The sequence below is a fragment of the Sminthopsis crassicaudata genome, chromosome X, assembly GCF_048593235.1.
Source record: "Sminthopsis crassicaudata isolate SCR6 chromosome X, ASM4859323v1, whole genome shotgun sequence".
In the NCBI taxonomy this organism is placed as follows: Eukaryota; Metazoa; Chordata; class Mammalia; order Dasyuromorphia; family Dasyuridae; genus Sminthopsis; species Sminthopsis crassicaudata.
The window spans coordinates 72,729,094-72,751,987 of NC_133623.1; the positions used below are offsets into that span (position 1 = coordinate 72,729,094).

At 49.6% G+C, this 22,894-nt stretch overlaps 1 protein-coding gene across 1 annotated transcript in view; it reads right to left on the reverse strand.

The window, feature by feature from the left end:
* Positions 1-1,602: 1,602 nt before the first annotated feature.
* PDZD4 (PDZ domain containing 4) overlaps positions 1,603-22,894 on the reverse strand; it is a 32,321-nt gene continuing 11,029 nt past the window's right edge. The window contains exons 2-9 of the mRNA XM_074278400.1: positions 10,091-10,305; positions 8,724-8,814; positions 8,072-8,170; positions 6,769-6,831; positions 5,532-5,633; positions 5,184-5,294; positions 3,437-4,969; positions 1,603-1,608 (exon numbers count right to left, since the gene is read on the reverse strand). Of these exons, the coding sequence (XP_074134501.1) occupies positions 1,603-1,608; positions 3,437-4,969; positions 5,184-5,294; positions 5,532-5,633; positions 6,769-6,831; positions 8,072-8,170; positions 8,724-8,814; positions 10,091-10,305 (2,220 nt within the window). The remainder of the gene's footprint in view (positions 1,609-3,436; positions 4,970-5,183; positions 5,295-5,531; positions 5,634-6,768; positions 6,832-8,071; positions 8,171-8,723; positions 8,815-10,090; positions 10,306-22,894) is intronic.

Genomic DNA, 22,894 nt, shown 5'->3' on the forward strand with positions numbered 1-22,894 from the left:
TACTCACATCAAGAATGTGTTAAAGAGGGAACAAGACATATCTAGCAGAGTAGAAAACTCGAAATTAAAGAAATAGGGGGAGGAAATAGGATAAGGGGACATGGGAATGGGATAGAGAGGGAAAATATGGGGAGAAGGGAGGGATCCTGGGGCGGGGGAGATTAAGTATCAGCAAGGAAAGGTAGCAAGTAAAGCAGGGGTTGAATGCAAGTTACAAATAAAATAATGATCAGGAACAGAATTCACTAGGAAAAAAAATAAGCAAGGGTAGTATACTACCCTGATTTCAAAGTTAAAAGAGGTTCAATCAAAAGAAAAGATAGGGATTCTACGTTAGCCATGTAAATATGATTTAGACTATTAAAACAACTAGATAGTATAAGGTTGGGATATTGCTGAGCTATAGAAATTCCTAACTTGGTAGATTTAGAAAAATATGGAAAGAATGATGACAAGCATTGTCATTACATAGCATGCGTATGGACAGAACTTGTCTCTGGCATTACATAGGTATGTCGATGTGTCTATACACGTGTGGACATGTGTGTGGCTGGAGGCATCTGTATCTGTGCGTATGTATGTATGTATGTATATAAAAATATATTTATACTTAACTGGGGAAGGTGGGGAGGGGGGGAGGAAAGGGGAAAAAATAAAGTAAAAAGTATCCAGCAGAAAACAAGAAAACCTGCAAAGAAGCAAAGATGGATAATTCCAAATACAATGTGTAATATTTATTTTATGTTTTCTTGAAATGGAAATTTTGTTTCATGTTTTGAATCCTCTCATGTTCTGCTAAGTATGACATTTTTTTCATTTCTTCTTTTCTTACTTTCTATTTATGTTTTAAATAAATACATTTTGCCCCTTGGACTTAGCGGAGGATCTCTTCACCTACTTTACTAGCCTGGGTAACAGGGTGCCCCTTTTTCACTCACCCATGCCCCGCATCCATCTCGACCCCTTACTGGACGCCCTTCCTGTACGCTTTAACCTCGCCGTTGCTCTTATATATTTCTTGCACTCTTGTCCCTGCTAGTTTGACAGAGACAGAAATTCCATAGAGGTGTGACAATTAAGGCTGGGCTGAAATGTTGAGGCCAATGAAGGCAGCAACATCTCCCTTTGTCCTTGGCCCCTTTCCCTCAAAGCGACCCAAGCTGTGGCTTCCTCCGTTCTCTTCAGATGATGGCAGGATTCAAATTGTAGCAGGCTCGAGTAGGCAAACCCACATTAGATTGTTGTAGGAGTATCATTCTGGGACCTGGGATCAGTATCCAGCCTTCCAAGTAAAAGGGGCAGGAAGAGTGTTTTGCTGTTAGGAGGTCCCTCTTGAGGGACCATGTCCATGACAGAATTGGTGGATGTTTCAGAGACCACTACAGCCTCCCTGCTGTGCAGCCTCCCCAGTGATGTACTAATCTAAATCAGTGATATTTCTATATCAAGGCCAATTTTCAATGACCTCCCAGCCCCTTCACAATGAGTGCCGATTTTGTACCGCTTTTCGCCTGCACAAGACCAACTCTGGGCCTTGTGGCTCATGGTCGTTCATTCAGCAAATATTTATTTTGGGTTCCTACCATGTACAGGCCTTGGTGCTTAGCACTGTGGGAAAAAGTGAAAATCAGCGTCATCACAGACATGGCCCTGCACTCACTTCTGGCTAGCCCATCCTCAGAACTGGACTAGCCCGGAAGCCTGCTGAATCCAAACCTCACTGCGGTGATGCCGTAGCTTCCAAAGACGAAGCCTGGACTGGCGACTGCCCTTCCAATACTTGGGGAAGCTCTGCTTCGGTCCAGGCCAAGTCTTTGACCTTCTCTCATTTTTCCTGTCTCCACTTTCTCCATGTGATTCCTCCTCAAGGGCAGAGGATTCTTACGCAAGTCACCCCAATGCTTTTTGAGTAGTGGTGGAACACTGCCCAATTCTGTTTCGTGAACGTGGTTTTTGTCCCTATTGCTTCTCTAGTGGCCTTCATAGTCTACACTTTTTTTTTTGGGGGGGGGGAACTTATTCACGGTTCCCATTCCATAGCTGTATAATTCCCGCTACTCCAAAACAAAATGCTGTCAGATGTAAAATTTTCGCAAATTAAGGAGTACAGTCTGTGAATTTCAAATGGCTACTTTTCTTTTTTCTTTCTTTCTTTTTTTTTTTTAATTCCGCCCCCCCTCTACTCCCTCCCCTAGATGACAGGCAATCCCATAGATTTTACCAAATGGCTACTTTTCCCACCACTCTTCTTCTCCCTCTGTCCCTCCCTCCCACAAAGCACGTCATTGCTCTTATCAGACAAGTCCCTTCGAAACATAAATCAAGAGACTGAAGACGAGGAGTCAAAACACAGCTTGCTTTATTCTTAAGATGCAGGTGGTGCTGGAGGATGTGTACAGAGGATGGGGTAGCCTGCATGCTACCAATCATAGAGCCTCCGAATTGAAAGGGACCTCAGAGGGCATCTGGTCTGGCATCCCATAGGCATCCCTGACGGGGGTCATCCAGACTCTGCTTTAACGACCAAATGAGACTGCCCATCCCACGGTTGGGCTACTGGTTGTTACGAAGCCCTTCCTGATGTTGAACTGAAATCTGCCTTCCCGTAACTTACCCACTAGTCCTACTTGGGCCCTCGGGGGACAAGCAGAAAAAGTGGCATCCCTCTTTTACCTTTCAGCCCCTCTAGTACATAAAGACCACTCTTCTCCACTTTCTTCCTCCCCTTGACGTGTCTTCTCCAGATTATCCATCCCCAGTTCCTTCAGCTGAATCCTCTTACCATCCTGCTCACCCTTTCTTTGAACACTTTCCAACTTGGCAATGTCCCTCCTGAACGGTGGTGTCCGGAAGTGAACACAACACTACGGATGGGTCTGACTAGGGAGGAGTATGGCGGGGTGAGCACTTCCCTAGTCCTGGACATTGACTTTAGAGCTCCACTGGCTGGTGGAGAAGGAAGTGTCCCAGACTGGTGAGACAGCAGCCATATTACACACGGGACCTTCCTCCAGGCCCCCTGTGATGCCCCCCACCCTATCCTGGGCCCCATACTTCACCATTCCCCCTGTCCCGCTTCCCCCCCCCTCCCCAGACCCTTCCCTCCCTCCCTACCCTCCCAACCTTCTTCCAGACAGACATCACTCTTAGCTCCTGGCTAGTCACCTGAAGGAGCTGTTGGCCCCTGGGCAGGTTCACAAAACATAAAAACAAATATTGGCAAGCACAGAAAGGATAAAGACCACAAAATCAGGGTTGCTTTTGTCCATGACTCAAAGGCTCCCGGCGGGCCCCCAGTAGACACAGCACAGTGAACAGCGAGCCGCGGGAGGCACGACCTTCCACAGGGACTTTTGTGCTCAAAGAAGGAGTGTGTGCTCAGAATCCAAGGTAAGGAAATGCTTTGTGCTTGGCAAAGTCTTCCTCCCTTTCCGACTTTCTTAGTTCCATGGGCCAGCATCTCTTGTATAGTAATCCAGTTGTCCAGGATCTTCTTGTTCCTCTTCTTCATGGTCTTGCGGTGGCTCAGCGCGATGATGTTGAGCTCATGCTTGCTCTCGCTGTTCTGCTGCTCCTTCAGGCATTCCAGCCGGCTCTGCATCATGAATTCCCGCCGTTTCCGCTGCTCTCGGGCCCGGATCAAATGTTGCTTTCGCTCCTCTTTGCTCCAGTACCGTCCCATCTTCATCTCACTCACCGCGTCGTCATCTGTGGTCATGCCGCTCCGTTCCTCACGGATCTTCAGGGCCCGGGCCTTCAGGAGCCGGTCACGTACTGGTCGTTTGGCTACATAGCGAGTTCCATCGCTCCGTACCTTCACCTTCCATTCCATGCGTGGGGCTTCCGCCCCTCCGACTTTGGGGCTGGCCAGGGAGTCCTTGCACATGCTAGCCAAGCTCAGGGGGTTGTGACTCAGTTCCTCCAGGCCCCGGGCCTGACTTAGCTGCACACAACTGTGGTAGCGCTCACTTGCTTGGCCCTGCGCCCGGTGGCGCCTGGAGAGGTACGGACTGCCTTCTGCTCCCACCTGCTCCAATGTCCCCCCGGCCTTAGGGCTGCGGCGGAGTCGGTCATCGGCGTGCTGCCTCTGGCAGACCTCGCCATCGCGGGAGAGGGACCGGAACTTGGCAGGGCTCCCGTCTGGGGGGCCAGCCTTGTGGGGGCCGGCGACAGTCTGGTTGAGGTTTGAGTTCCCCGGGGCAGCCTTCTCGGCCCCTGAGCAAGTGGCCTTGAAGATGGTGTCGGTGACCCGTCTCAAGGGGCTCTCTAGCAGGGGTTCCATGAGTAATGGAGTGCTGCGGCAGCTTTCGCCGGTATTATAGGCGCTGGTGCTGTCTTTGTCGGATTTCTCCGGCAGCTCGGTGATGTCCGAGAGTTCGTGTTTCTTCGGCTCGCTGGCCCCAAAGTCATAGAGGCTCTCCTCCTCCAGCAGCCAGGCCTTCATGCACCGTTCCCGGAGCTGCTGCATCTTCTGGGCTCGCAGTATGTTCCTGCACTTGAATTCCAGGTGCCTCAGCTCCTCCTCGAGCATGGCCATCTCGTGGCCAAGGCTCTCGTTGCGGTTGACGTCCAGAGAGCTGTTGCCCCCTCCTGCCCTGGGGAAGAAGAGCCCCAGCTGGTTGCCATTCTCTAAGTGACATTTGATTTCCAGCAGCTCCCGATAACGCTCGTACTCCTCATCTGTGAGACCCGGCACGTCCCCTCCACCCAGCCCAGCTCCCTCAGCCAGGAGGGAGTCCATGCTGAAGTGGAAGTCCCGGCTCTGCAGGGCATCGCCTTGGAGGCCAAATTTACGCAGACTTCCAGGAGTGTTTGTGGTGCTTGGGGCCTCATCTCCCAGCAGATCATGTTCGGAGCTCTCTTCATTTCGAGTGCTTTCATCTGTCCGGCCTACCCCACTGTCCAGTTCTTGGCTATTGTTCAGGCCTGGGCCTGTGCTGGAAGTCCCCTTTCCATCTTCATTTTCAAGCTGAGGACAGAGAGACATTTAGGGTTCAAGTAGACCTAGACACAACACAGCTCTGGGGCCAACGGCACAGCGAGTGGTGTTTGACCTAAGGCAATATGGGCCACACGGGCCAATGGAGCTCCACCTCTCCCACCCTGCCCTTCCTCGACTCAGGCTATAGCCTTCTCTAAGGCCAACAACAGCAATTGTACCTTGACCCCTTCCCTGTCCTCACCTGGTAAGCAGAGGGGGATTTAAGTTTTTGGACCGGCAGTTCCCCCTCGTTCTCAGAGCCGAAGTCGTCTAGGAAGTCCTCACGGTCGCTGTCCTTCCACCGCTTGGTCAGCTAGAGAGAAAAGCCAAGCACAAGAGTCAGGGTCAGAGTCTCCCTGGCACCACGCTAAGGAGTGAGCTCAGCCCCGCCGAAGAAAGACACAGCCCTCCTGGGTCCCCTTTGCTGTTCGTGGAGCGGTTCTTTCAGAGGGCTTTTAAGATACTTTTAAGGGTAGAAGTGCTAGTCTGTCATTGCTCTATTTGATTCTCCTTCCCTAACATCCCCCTTGATTCTTCTGGCTATGATTACCTCCATCTCAGGCCTGGCCACAAGCAGTGAAATGTTGGTATTCTCCTCCTGGGTCAAGATGGCCACCGCTTCCTCCCGATTCTGGACATCCATGCCATTTATCTTCGACAGGGCAAGGAAAGAGGATAAAGTCACAATCCAGCCAGCCAAGTAACGGGCACAGAAAGAGCGGCTACTGGGAGTTCCACATTCTTAGCTCTGCTCTCCTTGCAGGGGAGACAGGAAGGTCCGCCATCTCCCCGGCTCATGCCCAAACCTACCTATTCTCAAATGCCCGGACCTCAACTCACGTGATCACATTATAAGATAGAGAGCTAGGAAAAGGATATCAAAAAAGCCATGGGGCCGTCACAGGACAGTTCAAATGAGAAGTGCTATTGGTGCTCCAAAAAGGAGAGCGCTCTGGGGGTTAGGGCAGGTGGAGAAGACTTCAGGGGCGATTGGGGGGGGGGAATCTGATCTCTATCTTAAAGGATGGACAGAATATGGAGAGGGGAGGGCAGCCCATCCCAGAAAGGGGAGACAGAGCCTAACTTTTGCTTGGAAGTCAGAAGACCTCCAGGTATGTTCAGGAAATGGCGAGAGGAACAATTTGACTAACACAGATATACAAGAAAAGGCTAAAAACATAGATTGGGAGCCAGACTGCAGAAGAGCCTTCCCTGAGTTGTGGGGTAAAGACCCAGGCCCATGGGAAGGGATGGAATGTTTCTAGCTAGTTATTTCCAGGCCCAGATGGAGCAGGCTATGACACGGCATCTCTTCTTGTAGTACCAGGACCAGCATGGGGTCAGACCCATTAGACACACTGCAAAGCCCTGGCAAAGGTTGCAGGGGCTCTGAATCCTTCTCATCCTGCTCATATCCCACAAGACATGAAAGGAGCGGCTCAGAAGGCAACAGGGGAACTAAGGTATCTGGATCAACAACCTTGGGCAATCATCGGGACAGGCAGGCCTTCTATCCGGCGCCAAGCAAGGGCTCTGGCCATGATGTGTATATGCCAACCCTAATTCACCTCAAAGAACCAAATACTCCTGGCTCAGAGGGCCCTGTCCGGAAGCCCCGCCCCAGAGGACCGGCAGATCATCTGGGTTCCTTCTGCTTCTCCCGAAGCCTTTTCTGGCTTCCTTTCATGGCTGCCTCCCCCACATCCCATTCTGGAAGAGCCAACTGGTACGGGAGGGGCGAGCCAGGTTACGGTCGTGCCCCCTCCCAACGTCCATTCAACGCTCACCTGGATGATGCGGTCCCCTTCTCGGATCCGGCCGTCTTTGGCTGCGATGCTGTTGGGATTTACCTATAGGAGCCATGCAAAGTGGGAACAGTGCTGGGTACTCCCAGGGAATGACAGATTGCTTCAAATCTTTCAGGCCCACTTCGCAGAGGAAGGAGACAGAGCAGCCCTTGGAATCCTTCAAGGTAAATGGCAACCCTTCCTACCCTCTGGGAACAGTCACCGGCTAGCCCCTGGCCTTGTTCTTGCAAGTAGCAGGGGGGAGCCTCAGAACTCGCTCCGAGGCTGAAAAGGTTTCAGACACGCTCCCTGGCCCTGCCTCACCACTCATGACCATTGCAACTGACACCGGGGATTATCTGACAGGCAGCTGCCCCGACCAGGGAGCTCTGCCCTTCATAACTGGCCCCCTGTTTGGGTGATGCTTCCCAGAAGCCACCTTCCCCGTCTCTGTTTTCCACATCAGACAAATGACAACCCTGTTGAGGGATGCGACGTGGACGGCCTTCCCTATACAGGCACATGCCATGCTGACGTGGAGGGCGCAGAGCATGATGGACAAGTCCCTTCCTCTCCTCTTAGTTTCCTCCTTTGTAAAGTGAGGTTGGGCTAAGTGGAATCTAAGGCCCTTCCGGCTCTCAATGTGGGAGCCCATAATTCAGAGCAAAGGGGTCAACTCTCCTCGGCATGAAAGGTGTGAGCAACAGCAGAGCTGTGGTGACAATAAAGTGGAAGCCCCGTCTCCATTCCCCCACAGCCTCCAAGCCAAAGCTCAGTGACGAGCTGGTGGAGGCTCTGAAATTCTTCAGCTTCCTCAGAGAAAGAGGAGCCCTTAAAATGCGTCCTCTTTAATCTCCTTTTTTAAACAGAGGAAACAGATCCTGAGAGAAGGGACCCGTCCACAGTTACAAGCCCAAGCCACAGAGTGGGACAGGGGAAATACAAAGCTGTCTCACACACCTAATGCTGCTAGTGGCCAAAGGGGCCCCCAGATCAAGGTGAACCCTCCCCACAAACCAAAGTGGAGGAACCCCCAATCAAGGTGGAAGATCTCCCACAAATCAAGGTGGAGGAATCCCTAAATCAAAGTGGAGGACCCCCCCAAATCAAGATACAGGAACCCCCCAAATCAAGGTGGAGGACCTCCCCCAAATCAAGATACCGAAACCCCCCAAATCAAGGAGGAGGACACCACCCCCCAAATCAAGATACAGAAACCCCCCAAATCAAGGAGGAGGACACCACCCCCCAAATCAAAACGGAGAACAGCCCCATCACACACACACACACACACAAGTCCTACCTCTCCAACGTAGATCCCCAGATCCTCTTCGTCATCTGTTCGGTAGCAAACCATCAAGCCCAGCTTGTCCTGGTGGCTGGCTTTATAGAGCTCCACCTCCTGCCACGCAGGGGGAGCAGGGAAGGGAGAATAAAAATCCCAGAGGAATCATGAGTGACGCACAGCTGGATGCCCAGGGGCCAGGACAATCACGCCATTAAGCTAGGCCATCCAAAACCAGCCCCTCTACCCGGGGAAACCTCACCTCTTCTCTCGCAACACCTACAGTGTGGCTACTTACAGTGTCTCTTTGTCTCTCTCGGGTCTGAGATCTGTTCTCACTTCCCCTCAAAAACTGTGATTGTTAACAACAGCCCGCTTCTCGGAAGCCCCAGGAGACACACGAGGAAACGTACGAGACAGCAGACGCACAGGAAGACACAGACTCACCTACACAGAGCAAACACGGGAACCCGCCCCAGGCCCTCCTTCGTGCCCGCGTGGCTATGGCCACGAGGGATGGGCTGAGCCAGGAAAGCGCCCCACTGACCCGGGGCACGCCCACGATCCACTTCTCTCCTGGGCATTTTCTGTCTCCCAAGAAGTGACCAAGCCTCATCACTCCCCAAATGGAGGCCCATGAGAGTGGCCACTGCCAATGTCAGCCCCTCACCTCATACTCCAGCTCATCCACACGGTCTGCCTCCTGCTGGCTGCCCTCCATGAACTCCGCTGGGTCATAATACTCATGGCCGATGGGGGGGCTGCCCAGGAGAAGGTGGGAGGGATCAGGACCACTGACCATCCGTCTATCTCCCCCCACTGCTCTCCCCACCTCCCCCCGCTCCAGGGTCGGACATATCTATCTCCCTGCAAGTGGCCCGGTATCCGGAATCCAGATGAGCTGCATACACTAGACCACCCTCAAGACTGAACCTGCTGAATTCCACTCCTTTCAAGCCAACTCATTCGTGCAGAGGCCGGAACCGCTTTGCGGAGCGTCCAAGGATCCAGAAGGGAAGACTAAGGATGCCTAGCCGCCCCCCGCCCCAGCGGGTCCTCACCGCTGCACCCTCCGGCTCGCAAGATGACTCTGGCCTTTCTGACCAAAGCTGTCCCCGCTAGGGCCGTGACTAGTGAGTGCCTCATCGCCAGCCCCAGCCCCTTAACTAGCCCTATCCCATGCAGTGCCCCCAGGAGTTAACCAGGCCCAACACATTCTCCGGGACCAGAGCTGGGGTGATGCTGTCCCCTTAAATACTGCTTTCCAATCCCCAGGAAATGCTTAGTACCAAGGTCAGCAGCAGCCCTTCCTCCCTATCTCCTACCTCCGACTGAGGAGAGGGGGCCCTGGTAGCAAGCAGCTCCCCCTGCGATCTGGCTGGAAGATTAGTGGTGCTGGGGCACTCACACTCTCAATCATCCCTGACTGGAAGAAGGCCTCTTCTTTCCGAGGAGTAAAGCAGAGAAACGAGAGGAAGGAAGCAGGCAAGAGATGAGAAGAGATCCAGAGAGATGAGGGAAATAAGAGAGAGGGAGAAAGCAAGAGGATTCAAAGACATGAAGCAGAAGGACAATGAGGAAGAAGGAAAGAAGGAAAGACCAACTCGTTCCCTCGGCACCACATCTAGCAGCAAGGAATAATCCACAGCCAGTTCCACGCCAGCAGAGGGGGGCTTGCCTCCCTTGAGCCCTGGGAGGAGATGAAGGGAGGAAGGCCTCAGTGATAGCTTCCTCATCCCATCGCTGGACGGTGAGAAGCCGGAGACAAGCGCTCCTGGGGCTTGATGGCGAATCCAACATGGACCTCCTGGGAGGCAGCCCCAGGACTGCAACCTGCCCAGCCCATTCCCCAGGGCAGATTTCCACAAGGAAGGAAAGCAGCCAATCCTGGGGATACAAGAGGATCGGAAAAGGTAGTTCCAACATTCTGCCTCCGAAGCCCAGGTCAGGCTTAAATGTGGCCTTTGGCAAACGGCCCTATCTAGATGCTGGCCCGGAGCCCTCCTGGGGGCAACTCCCAGTCCCAAAAGGACATACGGCTCCAGGATGACCATGGGCGGAGTGGGAGGGCGCAGCTTGCCCAGCGCCATGACATGCTCGAAGGTGATGTCAGTCTGAGTCCCACTGTCCACCAGCTGCAGGTCGTTGCAGGAGCTGTCCCCCCGGAGCCGGGGGCTTCGTCTTAGCACCTGGATCACCAGGGGCTCCTTGGAGGAGCGCAGCGCTTCCAAGGTTTGCTCCTTTCCATTCACCTGTGGGCAGAGACATGCCCATATCAGCATCCCGAGGCTATTTCCCCATGGAAGGGGGAGGAGAAGGGGACCCAGCCTGGTAGGACTTGAGCATGACACTCGTTGCCTGAGCTCACCGACCAGCAGCCCCAAATGGATCCGAAGAAGAGGTGACCATCCTTTTTGCTGTAACTTTGATTCCTGTTCCCATTCCTACCATTCTGCCCTTGCTGTCAAATAGCATACACCAAACCAGCTCAGACAAGTCGAGGAATGAGAGAAAAGACCCACAGGGGCCTAGTCTCAGGGCCAGGGCAGCATGCTCTACCACAAGAGACCTTTCTCCATGGCAACAGACCTTCCTCCAGAAGATCCCAGAACTTCTTCACCTTTCCTCACCTTTAGTCAGCATGGAGGTGTTTTGGGAAGGACCAAACCAGGGTCATCTGGAATCTGTAAAATACTTGAGAATCCGGTGGCAAGAGTCTAACATCATCATCACTACCCCAATATATTAGGTACAATACCAAGATGATGATGGGGACGGGGGGGGGGGTCGATCGGTGTGGGTCCCAAACACTCATGAAGTTTCTACTGGGTCCCCCATCTATGCGTAGCAATATAGAGGGGAAGGAACGGAGAACACTGTAAACAAGCCCTCGGAAAGCTTCCGATGTGCTGGATGGGAAAACAAATCCGCATGGCAAGATAATTAACAATGCAAGGCAGTCCATGATAAATAAATGCAAAAGGAAGCAAGGGGCCCTTGTGCTAGATCTTGAAGAACAGTTAGAAATGGAACCATCTCCCCATCCGGGTAGAAAGGAGAATGCGTTCTGGGTGATGAAGTATAACGACAAAACCAAAATCCCAGAGATGGGAATGAGTTTGAGGGTGGAGGTGCAGAGAGGACACCAGCCTGGCCGGAGCAGGGGCAGGAGAAACACAGATGAACAGTCAGAGAAGAGGCCAGACTGGGAAGATCCACCATTTCTAGTCTCCAGATACAACTCCTATATCTTCTAGAGCAAGGGTTCTCAAACTACGGCCCACGGGCCAAATGCGGCCCGCCGGGTTCTGGCAAATGGGCTGAGGGGCGCAGACAGAGGGTGAGCTTTTGTCTTTACTATAGTCCGGCCCTCCCACAGTCTGAGGGACAGCGAACTGGCCCCCTAGTTAAAAAGTTTGAGGACCACTGGTCTAGAACAACTGGGCCCATGCCAATATTCAGCCTGATCTCTTGGCGGCATTTCCAAAACCCTCTGGGCTCACTCAGTTCCTTCCCCCTTCAAAGCTTCATTGTCTTCAACGCCCTGCTGCTTCTCCTGCCACCCCCTCCTACCCTAAATTAGCTGCCTGTATGTCTCTCCTGGTGTCTGAAGGAAACCCTAAGAATCCTGGGAAACTGCATGCTACCTAATACCTCCATCCTAATCCAAAGTGACTTCTCTTTGGTACAAGTCCCATCTTTTGCAAGGGTCTGCGGCACTGAGGGTTATATGCCCAAATCATACAATTACTGGGTGGTTACAGAACAGGAAAAATAATGATTGTCTCATTCACGTTTATAGTCCGAAGCACCGATTTCCAGTTGGAGGGGGCCAAAGAGGCCATCTAGTGATTAGATTTTCGTCCAATTTCCTGTTTTTAAGAAGAGAGGGTGACACATACACGAATAAGTCTAGGATCGAATGTGACGGGGCCAAAGGCAAGAAACAGATGAGGGAATCTAGAAAACCCAGGGAAGGAGAAATATGGACAAAATGTGCTCTTGAAATAATTCTACATGGCTAACGCCAACACCTAGGCATTCCCCCTGCCCGCCTTCTTTTTTCTTTTTTAAAAATTTATTTTATTTTTAATTTATGGAATAAACCAAGCATTTCCATAACATAACATAGTATAATAAAGAGATGGCTGCATATAAAACTCTAGATCTTTTATGTACATTTTGCTATTCCTTTTAAATATGTAATAATGTGATAATGTAGATTTCTTTTTTTCTTGCATCCCTCCCCGTGCCCTAGAGATAGCTACCATAAAACATAAATGGAGGGGAGTGTGGGTGTGTGCGTGTGTGTGCGTGTGTGTGTGCGTGTGCGTGTGCGTGTGTGTGTGTGTGTGTGTGTGTGTGTAACATTCTAAACATGTATCAGTTCTCTCTTTGGATGCAATATGGCCCTTTCTTACTCAGCTGGAGTCCGTACAGTGGAGCATGATGTCTTTTCATCTGGCCAGCCTTCTCTGTATAAATAAACAACAAAATCTTCCATCCCACTTAACTTTTTCAGTTACTGGGCATTAGGAACTTAGCTCATGGGCAAAGAGATACAGGAACAAATACATCACGTGCTGTCACTGACAAGAATCTGGGTCAGGGAGGGACTTACAAGCATCTTCAACTATTTCCAATAAGCTAGATGAAGAAGAGGTCACGTGACGATGGGCAGGGTGTCATGGTTTCACAAAAAAAAAAAAAAAAAAAAAAGCAGCATGTGACGGCTTAGAAGCACACAGCAAGACCAGGAGTCTGCTATCTGCCGAGATGTGCTCACACCTGTGGTGTGCATGTATGTAAAGAACAAGGGTGTGTCCACACTGGCTGTGCTGAATCTAAGGAATTGTTGCGAAGTCACGTGTCTGCCGGAGGATGTGTGCGTGTACCTCTCCCTGAGGTGTGTGCTCGCGCCCTTCCCACATTTCCACCGTTGGGATCTGTGGGCAGGGATCCTGGGTGACACAAGGAGGCTCCGCCACTGTCTTTTCTCTGTATGGCTGCACAGCAGCTGGGTTGCTATGGAAACTGAGCCCAGGCTGTGGAAAGGGAGCATGGGTTGGTTGTTGAAGGGGCGCCATGTCAGGATGTCAGAGGTAGGGGGATGGGGCAGAGAGCTGCTGCTGTGTGGGGACTGTGTGTGGCTACAAAGAGTCAAAGCCGGTGCTCGAGGCAGGTGACATGCAGCTGGATGACCAAGCAGTCTCTGCCTGGAGCCCCATCCCCCACTTCCTAGCTCATGTTCCGTTAGTATTAATTGCATCCGGTCCCCCAAGCCCCAGTTGTTCCTCCCAATTGCTGGGCCAGCACAGGGCTGGGGGGCGTTGGGGTCCTCCGCTCTCTTTCACTGCATCTGAGCAGTTGAATGTCTACCATAGCGGCTCTCCCCCTCATTAGTGTGTGGGGGGGAGGAGTACAGGAGTGAGTCCCAAAGTGATGAGGATTGACGATGGCACAAGATGATGGGAAGGATGGGGGATGGGAAGCAGAACAACCATCCTCTTCTGGAGCTGCTTTTCCCTGCCTCCAGTGCTGCCCTCCCACCTCCCGCTTTTCTAAACAACGACCACAAAAAATCCATTTCAGAGTCTTCCTACAGAGACAAAGAGCCAGATAGAACATGGGGAAGAAGAAGAAGACAAAGCTATGCAAAAGGATGAATAAAATGAAGGAAAAGGGGGCAGAGTTGGGGAGGAGCAGAATGAATGTCAGGGCATTGTGGCTTCTTGAAGACTGTGGCTAACTGAAAGGAGACTGGGCACAGGCAGATTCTGAAGCCCCAGCAGGTAAAAAGCTAGAGGTGGATTACTCCCATTAGGCAGGAGATTATGGGATTACTCCCATAAGGCCCTGGGGCAGAAGGGGCACTGGCGGCTGACCAACATTCTTCCCCTCCCTCTCCCTTCAGCAGGAGCACAGAGCCCCCAGACACCAGTTAGAGGGACATGTCGACGTCCATTTTTAAAATACTGCTTAAGTCAAAGCTCATCCTTCCCTTCATCTTCTTTCCTGCCTCCACTGCTCCTCTCTAGCAGCCTGGGCTCTTCCATGCTGCCCCCTCTATCCCTCCAGCTCTCCCCTTCCCTCCCTCTCTCCTCAATCTCTCTGTCTCTGTCTTGCTCTCTCTCTGTCACACACACACACACACACACACACACACACACACACACACACACACACAGTCTTACCTCTGGATCTCTGTTTATGAGGGCTTGTTCACTTCCTTCCCTGGATCTATGAATGCCCACTCCTGAGACTGACATGAGCTGGAAGGAATGGCTGATGCCTACAAACCCTTCTAGAAGAACGTGGGCCCCAGGAAGAACAAGTGCTTTCCTAGGCACAGTAAGTTCTCAAAAAGACAATGAGGGAGCCACGAATTTCCCCTCCAAAAGAGAAATAAGCACTCGCTGGAACATCAGCTCCCTCTCTCAGTACAAGAAAAAGGTGAAGCTAGTGTGCTATTAGCCTTGGCTGACCAGGAAGTGATAATTGCTGAAGCCACCACAATGAGCAAACTTTCAGAAAGATCTAAGTCTTATTCCCCATCAGCCACCTCACCCCCCAGTAGTGTTCTCTAGCTACCATGCTAGAGGAGAATACTCTGGGCCTCAATCCAAGGCAGCACATCTGGTTATTCAGGAACAGGTGGGAAAGGAATGAAGAGGACAGACTGCAAAGGATAAGGGGATTCTTTTTTCTCTTCTGAGTCCATTTTCTCCTTAAGAAATTAGAGGCAAAGTTCCTGGAGCCCCCAAGAAAATATGACAGTTGAATCCAATCTCTAAGTGCTCCCTAACAGAAGTCTTATGAACCATGTCTTCTTTAGCCCTGCATTTTTCCAGTATATATATATATATACATACACATATATCTTTCTTTCTTTCTTTCTTTCTTTCTTTCTTTCTTTCTTTCTTTCTTTCTTTCTTTCTTTCTTTCTTTCTTTCTTTCTTTCTTTCTATATATATATAAAGAAAGTAGGACAAATCTGGAAGTCAATGTGTCTTTGCTTTCCTTATTCCCTTGCACAGCGTTTCTCTGTTTCTTCTTTGGGCTCTCTATGCATATCCAGCCAGCTCCTCATCTCTCTGCCCCCCCCCCCCACACTCTCTCCACCCCCTCCCATCCTTATATTCTCTCATTCTCTCCCTGACTCTCTCTGTCTGCTTTTTTCTTTCCCTTCCCTCTTCTTGTCACCCAGTGATTCCTCCTCCACTTGAGAACTCAGGCCTAGACCTTCTTCATGCCTGACCACTCTCCCTGGTCTTCTCCCTAGCCCACAAAGTCTCACTTTCACACACAGGCCTAACTGGAATTAGCAAGAGAATACTGATAATCACCCGGAAACCTAGATAGGTAAATTCACACCTGCCACTGAAAAGCTGCAGCACCAACGCTTTTTGAAAAAGTCACTGTGGCCACTCTTGGTCCTGAAAAACAGCTGATGAGCTTCATTTCCTTCCTTTTGGCACTAGCAGTTAGGAGTGCAAGGATGGAACTCTGTACCAAGCCCACAGCGTTGGTCTTGCTTGACTGTTTTTCTTTGTTACAAGGGAAGTTCTATCAGAAAGTGACTGTAGTGTAAGAACAAAGGGCATCAATAAAAATAAACCAGCCAGGGAGGAGTTTGAAGAGAGGAACACAAACAGGAGAGCCCCAATGCAAAGAATGAGAGTCAAAAATAAGCCAGTGAGAGATTGTGTCCAGAAAAACAGTATAAAATGAGATAAAAATATAGTTACATTGTGCAAAATCTGGGCATTCATAAATGCACATACATTCATGCAAGTGTGCACACATGTACGCACACGCACATGTGAAAACACACACACAGTGGGAGGAAGAATCCCATGAGGCAGCACTAGGCTTAAGACAGCTCCTGGATCCTCCCCATGTGGCATCTAGCACAACTCTGCTCCTCACCTTCTCCCCATCTTGCCAGGTAGCAGAGTAGAGCAAAAAAGGTGAGTGGACGTGGAGCCAAAAGAACCAGCTTTGTCACTTTCAAGTCGTGTGACCTTGGACGAGTCACTGAACCTAGCAGAGGATTCTTGGGAACATCAGATGAGAATGATCACAAAGTCATTGGTACTGAGTGAGCCAATGACACCCCACACAACTACTGGTCATCCTGACTGGGCTGTCTCCTGACTTTATTAACTTCCATTTGGTTTCTTCTTCTTCTTCATTCCTTTCCCTCTACTTTGTACATTTATGTCCTTTCCAGAAAGAGAAGGAAATAAGCATTTCTTTTTTTTTTTCTTTTTGCTGAGGCAACTGGAGTTAAGTGACTCGCCCAGGGTCACACAGCTAGGCAGTATTAAGTGTCTGAGGCCAAATTTGAACTCAGGTCCTCCTGACTTCAGGGCTAGTGCTCTATCTACTACACAACTAGCTGCCCCTGGGAATAAGCATTTCTTTAACAATGCCTATTATGCACCAAGCACTGTGCTAAGTGCTCTTTTTTTTTTTTTTTTTTTTTTTTAAACCAAAATTTCCTCTTCTCCCTCTCTCCATTCATCCACTGGACTTGCTATGGCCATCTCCCCTAACACAACCTCAAAAATCACATGAAGATAAAGGAGTAGAAACATGGCTGATGTTACTACAACCAGAGGGGCAGGCAGTTGATCTGTGGGAAGAGGAAGGCAACAACTGCTGCCGGGATTCCTAATGCGGGCACGAGTCTCTCCTTTAATTTTAAGGCTTCATGTAGGCATGGGAGTAGATAAAAAGGGCAAAAAGCCAGTTCTGGATTGATACGTGCTAAAATTGGGCCCATTATAATAACGGTGCTTGCGAATTTGATTGTACTGACAGTTGCATGGTGTATGAAGCTATGAATTGATACGACCATTCTGGAAAGCAATTTGGAATTATGTGAACAAAGTGGTGAAAATGCTCACGCCCTCTGACTCAGACCCTCCACCTTTAATCGCCCCATATCTGCCCCTAATTTTCAATCTCTCCTTATCTATGTCCCAGCTTATTCAGCTGTGGGTTGTGACCCTATGTGAGATCTCACAACTGAATGTGGGGGCCGTGAAATAATGATTTATTATCAGCAAACCTTTCATTTGTATTTTATAGTTTTTATTTTATATTATTTATATAGCCAGGCTCACAATCTCTTGAACGAAAAGGGGTAAGGAGTGTGCCGCTCACTTTCCAGCAAGTAAGGCTCCTTCCCTACTTACAAACACATTCAGACCTTCATCCTTGATGCAAGCCTTCATTTGATCCTATCATCCCCTTATGTTATCCTATATCTCGACCACACTCCTAAAAAAGCCTCTATTTTCTCACCTCACACTAACTTCTCAGCCTCTTATAGTCAGGCAACACTCAACTGACCCTTCTCCCTCCACAGGGAGAGATGATTTTGTAAATGACAGTTCCAGTGGCCTTTGTAAAAATGCCTCTCCTTCTTGGCCTTTCTGCTGACCACAGCCTTGGATACTCACTCTTCAGCGGATTTCCATTCTCTGCTTTCTTCCTGCTTCTCCTATCTGTCTGCCTAGTCAGTGTCCTTGATGTGATCATCATTGTTCTATTGTCCTCCTGGATAGCTCCCAGGGTGCTGCCCTATGCCTACTTCTTCCTTATCTCTTTCACACACTCTCTTACTGACCTTATCGGCTCCCCTGTGTCCCACGATCACTTCTAGCAGACACCTCCCAGTTACGGCTTCCGTCCTAGCCCTTCTCCTGACTGCCAGTCTTGGATCTCCAACCAGGGGTCTAGCAGGCATCAAGTCTAAAACAAAACTCATCATATTTCCCCCTAAATCCTCTCTTTTCTAAACTTCTCAATTTCTGCGGGGTACCACCATCCTTCTTATGGGGTGGACAAGCCCCCTTAGCTGAAGCAACAAGATAGCGGGAGGGAGAGAGAGACAGGAGGCAGCAGGTGCCAGGTGAGTAAAACCACTTCAAGCACCATCTCCTCTCAAAGCCAGATGGAGACAGGCCAGGATTCTAAATTCCCAACGTTAGGATCTGATTCCATTTCCTCACTGTATCCTCTCAATTCATACAGTTCTCATTCTAGCTCAGGCCTTCGTGCTCTTTTGCTTGGATTACTGCAACAGGCTCTTACTGGTCCCCCTGCCTCTAGTGTCTCCAATCTAGCTTCCACGCACCTGCCAAACCACAGCACACATCTGCGTTACTCCACTCCTGTCCAATTTGTTTTAGTTTATTTTCAGCTCATATTCTCTCCCTCCTCCGCACCCCTTGAGGAGACAAGAAATATAGAACTCATTACAAATATAAAGTCATACAAAAGAAAATTCCATATTAGCCATGTTTGGGGAGGGGCAGGGGAAGGAGAAAAAGAAAGAAACATCTAATTTGCCCTCTGAATTCATCAGGTGGTTAGCGACTTATGTTAGAGCTCCTTTAGAGTTGTGGTGGAACATTGTATAGTTCAGAGTTACTTAGTTTTTCATAGTTAATTATCATTACAATATTGCTGTTGTTGTATAGATTGTTCTGCTCCTGCTCACTTCACTTTGCATTTCTCTAGTTATTAGTGATTTAGAGCATTTTATCATATCACTACCAAATAGATTTCTTTCTCTGAAACGGGTGTTCATATCCCTTGACCACTTATCAACTGGAGAACAGCTTTTATTCTTATAAATTTGGCTCTGCATGTATTTGAGAAATGAGACCATCAGAGAAGTTGGCTGCAAAGATTTTTTCCAATCTTCCTGCTTTTCCTCTCATTTTAACTGTATTGGTTTTGTTTGTGCAAAAACATTCTCATTTTCTGTAATCAAAATTGTCCATTTTATCCCCTGTGAACTTCTCTATCTCTTCTTTGTTCACAAAATCTTCCCTTATCCAAACGTCTGATGGGTAATGTCTCCTACGTTCCACTAATCTGCTTATGATAGTACCCTTTATGTTTAAATTACGTACTCATTTTGAGCTTATTTTGGTATCCAGTATGAGATGTTGGTCTGTGCCCACTTTTTGCCAGTGCTTTGTTGAACTGAACTGTCTAAGTCATAGAGAAGTTGCAACATATAGTAATGGAAGCTTCCACTCTGGGAGTTCTTTGCACAGCTAAAATTGTAGATTCTTCCTATATTCCTGTGATGCAGTCCAAGGGTAATTACATCATCTATGCCAGGGAGAGAGACAGACGGGCAGGTAGATAGATATGTGGATAGAAAGATAGGTAGAGGGAGAGATAGGTAGATGGGTAGGTAGGTAGTTGAGTAGGTAAGATAAGTAGGTAGATGAGCAGATAGGCAGAGAGTTAGGTAGGTAGATAGTAGATGGTATGAACATGCAACGTGGCTTTAAAATTCATTAGCAGCAACATATTAAAAGGGCAAAAGGTAAGGACATTACTCTGAAAACAGAAGACCTATATGTCTTTCTCCCCCTTCATCTTTCTAGTCCAGCCACTTCAAAATGAGAAATGAGCCAAGTGGTCCCCCCGGCCCAGCACACAGCTCTTTGTTTAAATCCACATCTGTTGCTTTCCAGTCCTTGCTCTTTGCTGCACTGTCGTAGATTCTTTATTTAAGACCTTGGAGCAGGAAGATCTGAGTGCAAATCTTGCCTCCAGACACTTTCTAGTTATGTGGCCCAGGAAAATCACCTCACCTCCAGGCTGAGTCTCCTCTATAAAATGAGGGTAACAGCAGCACCCGCCTCACAGGATTATTGTAAGGACTTTGTAAAACATTTCCCAAATCTTAAAGCTCTATAATTATTATAATTATTAATAATCAGCTGAATCGATTTTTCCATTTCTCCCCTAAAGCCATCCTACATTTTGTTGCTTTGTAAATAAACTTCTTCCCCCATGGGTGAGTGGCTGTCAAAAAGACAAGGCTCCAAATTCATTGGCAGCCTGACGCTGGCTGAGGAGGGAGAAGAGCCAGGTTTAAACCCTCATTCTGACCTAGGCCAGGTCATCTCATCTCAGTGCCCATGGCTGATCTCCCAGATGCCAAACTACAGAACCATAAGTTCTGTATCTTCTTCTTCCAGCTTCTCTCCATCTTCATCTGTGGACATTTGCCATACTCAGAGCCTCCTGGAGATTTGGAACCCCAGATCTCAACTTCTCCTCACCATCCCCTCCAAAGGGCTGAAACCAGCCACTTTCCATTCTCCTCTTTTCCCAAGTATTCTTGAATTCCAGGCGTTTGCTTCATTTTTCTCTGCCCTTTGGTGCCCCTGGCCTATGTACACTGCCGCCCTTGCCCCCCAACCCCTGCTGGAGGAGCTGCTCCTTCTGTGCCCTGCCAAGAGTGGGATGATCTCAGACTCTGAAACAGTAAAATAAGATGAACATGCCTCCTCCTACTCTCCTACCATCCATTGAGCAATGAGCGCCTTCCTGTTTGCAAGGAGAATTTACACTGAAAGTAGATGTGGTTTGGGGTTTGTTAGTTTGTTTGCAAGGCAACTGGGGTTAAGTGACTCATTCAAGGTCACACAGTAAGTGTTAAGTGTCTGAGGCCGGATTTGAACTCAGGACTGCTGTTTTATCCACTGTGCCATCTAGAGGCCCCAGTAGTGTTTAACTACTGGGATGAACCCCTTCTCCCCCCTCCCAGGAAATACCCACAAGTACCAACCTATTTCTAGAAGCAATTCCTTTGTGGCAAAGAACTGAAAAATAAAAATATGAATTGGTCAATGCCTGAGCAAGGGATGGAATATGAAGGACAATGGAATATTGCCACACCATGAGCAATGATGAAGGCAACAGTTCCAGAGAAACCTGGGAAGCCTGTGGGAGGCGATGCAAAACAAAGTGTGAAGAACCAGGAAGATGATTTATACTATGATATCAACACGGTAAGAACAACTCAAAGACTTCTGTGCTCGAATGAGCAGAATGAGCAGTCTCGCTTCTAGCCAACAGGTGAGGAAATACGCTAGCCACCTCCTACCAGAGAGGTCTTGCGGTATAAAAGGAGACGGATTTTTGAGACACGGCCAAAGTGTCATTTTTCTCAACTGGGCATCTCTGTTTACAAGAGCTGTGTTCATCATGCTTTGTTTTATTTTTAAACTGTGGGGTGGGGAAGAGAAAATGGATTTTTTGTTAATAGAAAAAAAAAAGATTTAATTTTAAAAAAGGAAGAAAGTGGGTTTGCAATGGAAAGCAAATTAAATGAAAAGAATACAACCAAATTGAAAGTGTGTAATTATAATAATCAAGTGTGGTCCCAGAGAAGGGATGACAAAATGCCTTTCATTGGAGAAGTGGAGAGCATGGCCCACGTGGGGAAGAATGATGGGCAGAAAATGACTCTGCTGCATGTGCCAGTTGGCTTTGGAAATTAGGGGTTGGTTTGAGGTGTTTTGTCTGGTTTTCTTTTAAACCTCTGATACAAGAGAAGACTCGCTGGGTAGACGGGTTCACTGGATATTGGGGAATGAATGTGTTGCGACAACAAAAAGCATCAATAAAAACCTAAACCCGAGACTGGTCAGGATTTTCCCCTTGGATCTGCCACGCAGAGGTTTTACACGGCAACAAGACTATCGGAGGAGCAATTCTGAGGGACAACGAGCGATGAAGAGAGCCATCTACGAACAAAGAGGACCATGGGAGCTGAGCGTGGGCCACAGCATAGCAAGCGTTCTCACTCTCTGTTGTTCCTCGCGGTTTGTTTTCTTTCTCAGCTTTTTCCTTCCTTCTTGATCTGCTTTTTCTTGTGCAGCAAGCTCTCTGCGTGGCTATGGATACAGATGGTGGATTTGACATCTACTTTAGCATATTTCACATGTAGGGGAGGGGTGGGGGGAAGGAGGGGAGATTTTGGAACAGAAGGCTTTGCAAGGGTCAATGTGGGAAAATGTTTTGTAAATCAAGAGCCTTAATTAAAAAAAAAAAAAAAAGCTGGGCACTCTGGGGAGCCAGCAGCGGCTCCCTCTCCAAGCCCTGGGCCGCTCAGCCAGGGCCCCGCGGTGAGGGTGCACACGGGTGCAAGCTGGGGCCGGGAGGGAGGCGGCGACAGCGGCCGCCGGAGGGAGAGCGGGGAGGGGTCCGCTGCACAGGGCTCATAAAGGGCCCGGCCGCCAGACAAAGAGGCAGCCTCCTCGGCCGCTTAGAATGCACAGCCCCGTCCTCCCTCCCGCGGCCTGCGCATGCCCACGCCCACACGCCCGAGCAGCGCGCTGGGCGAGCCGGGCCCACAACGGGACCATCGGAATCCAGATTTAACCGGGAACACGTACAGCCGGCCCCTTTTCCTTGACGGCGCGTTCCCCTGTGTTGGAAACCCGGCCCAGTGACGGTCCCCACACAGCCCAGCGGCCCCGGTCCCAGGGAACAGTGTGCTCGGAGAGCCATTCCCACGGGCTTAAGTGAACATCAGAGGGGGAGGGGGAGGCCACAAGGACGCAGGAAGCCCGGATGTAAGGAGGGCTGGATTTATACACTCAACTTATTCAGTTATGCAGCGGAACCTCCTAATTCATCTTTAAGCACCGTGTCATGGAGTTGGCAACCTCCCTCTTCTATCCCCGTCCACCTCCATTGGGCCCGGCCCCCGCGGGCCCTCATCACGCTTCCCACCCAGGCTCCCTTGGCAGGCCACACCAGCAGGGTGCCTCCGTGCCGGTCGCCTCTGCCAAGCAGAAGTCAAAGGGAAGACAGGAAGGGAGGAGGGAGAGAATGGAGAATCCTCTTAAACTCTCACTCTTTGGGGGGCTGCCTCCAAACAAACAGAATAGCCACCCTTTGTTGGGAGAATTTGGCCAAAGGAGATGACGTCACATCTGGAATGTCAAGTCTTAAGGGGTCAGAGATGGGCAGCAGAGGCCCAGTGCACAAGGGAGGGACAGAAAGCTCCCG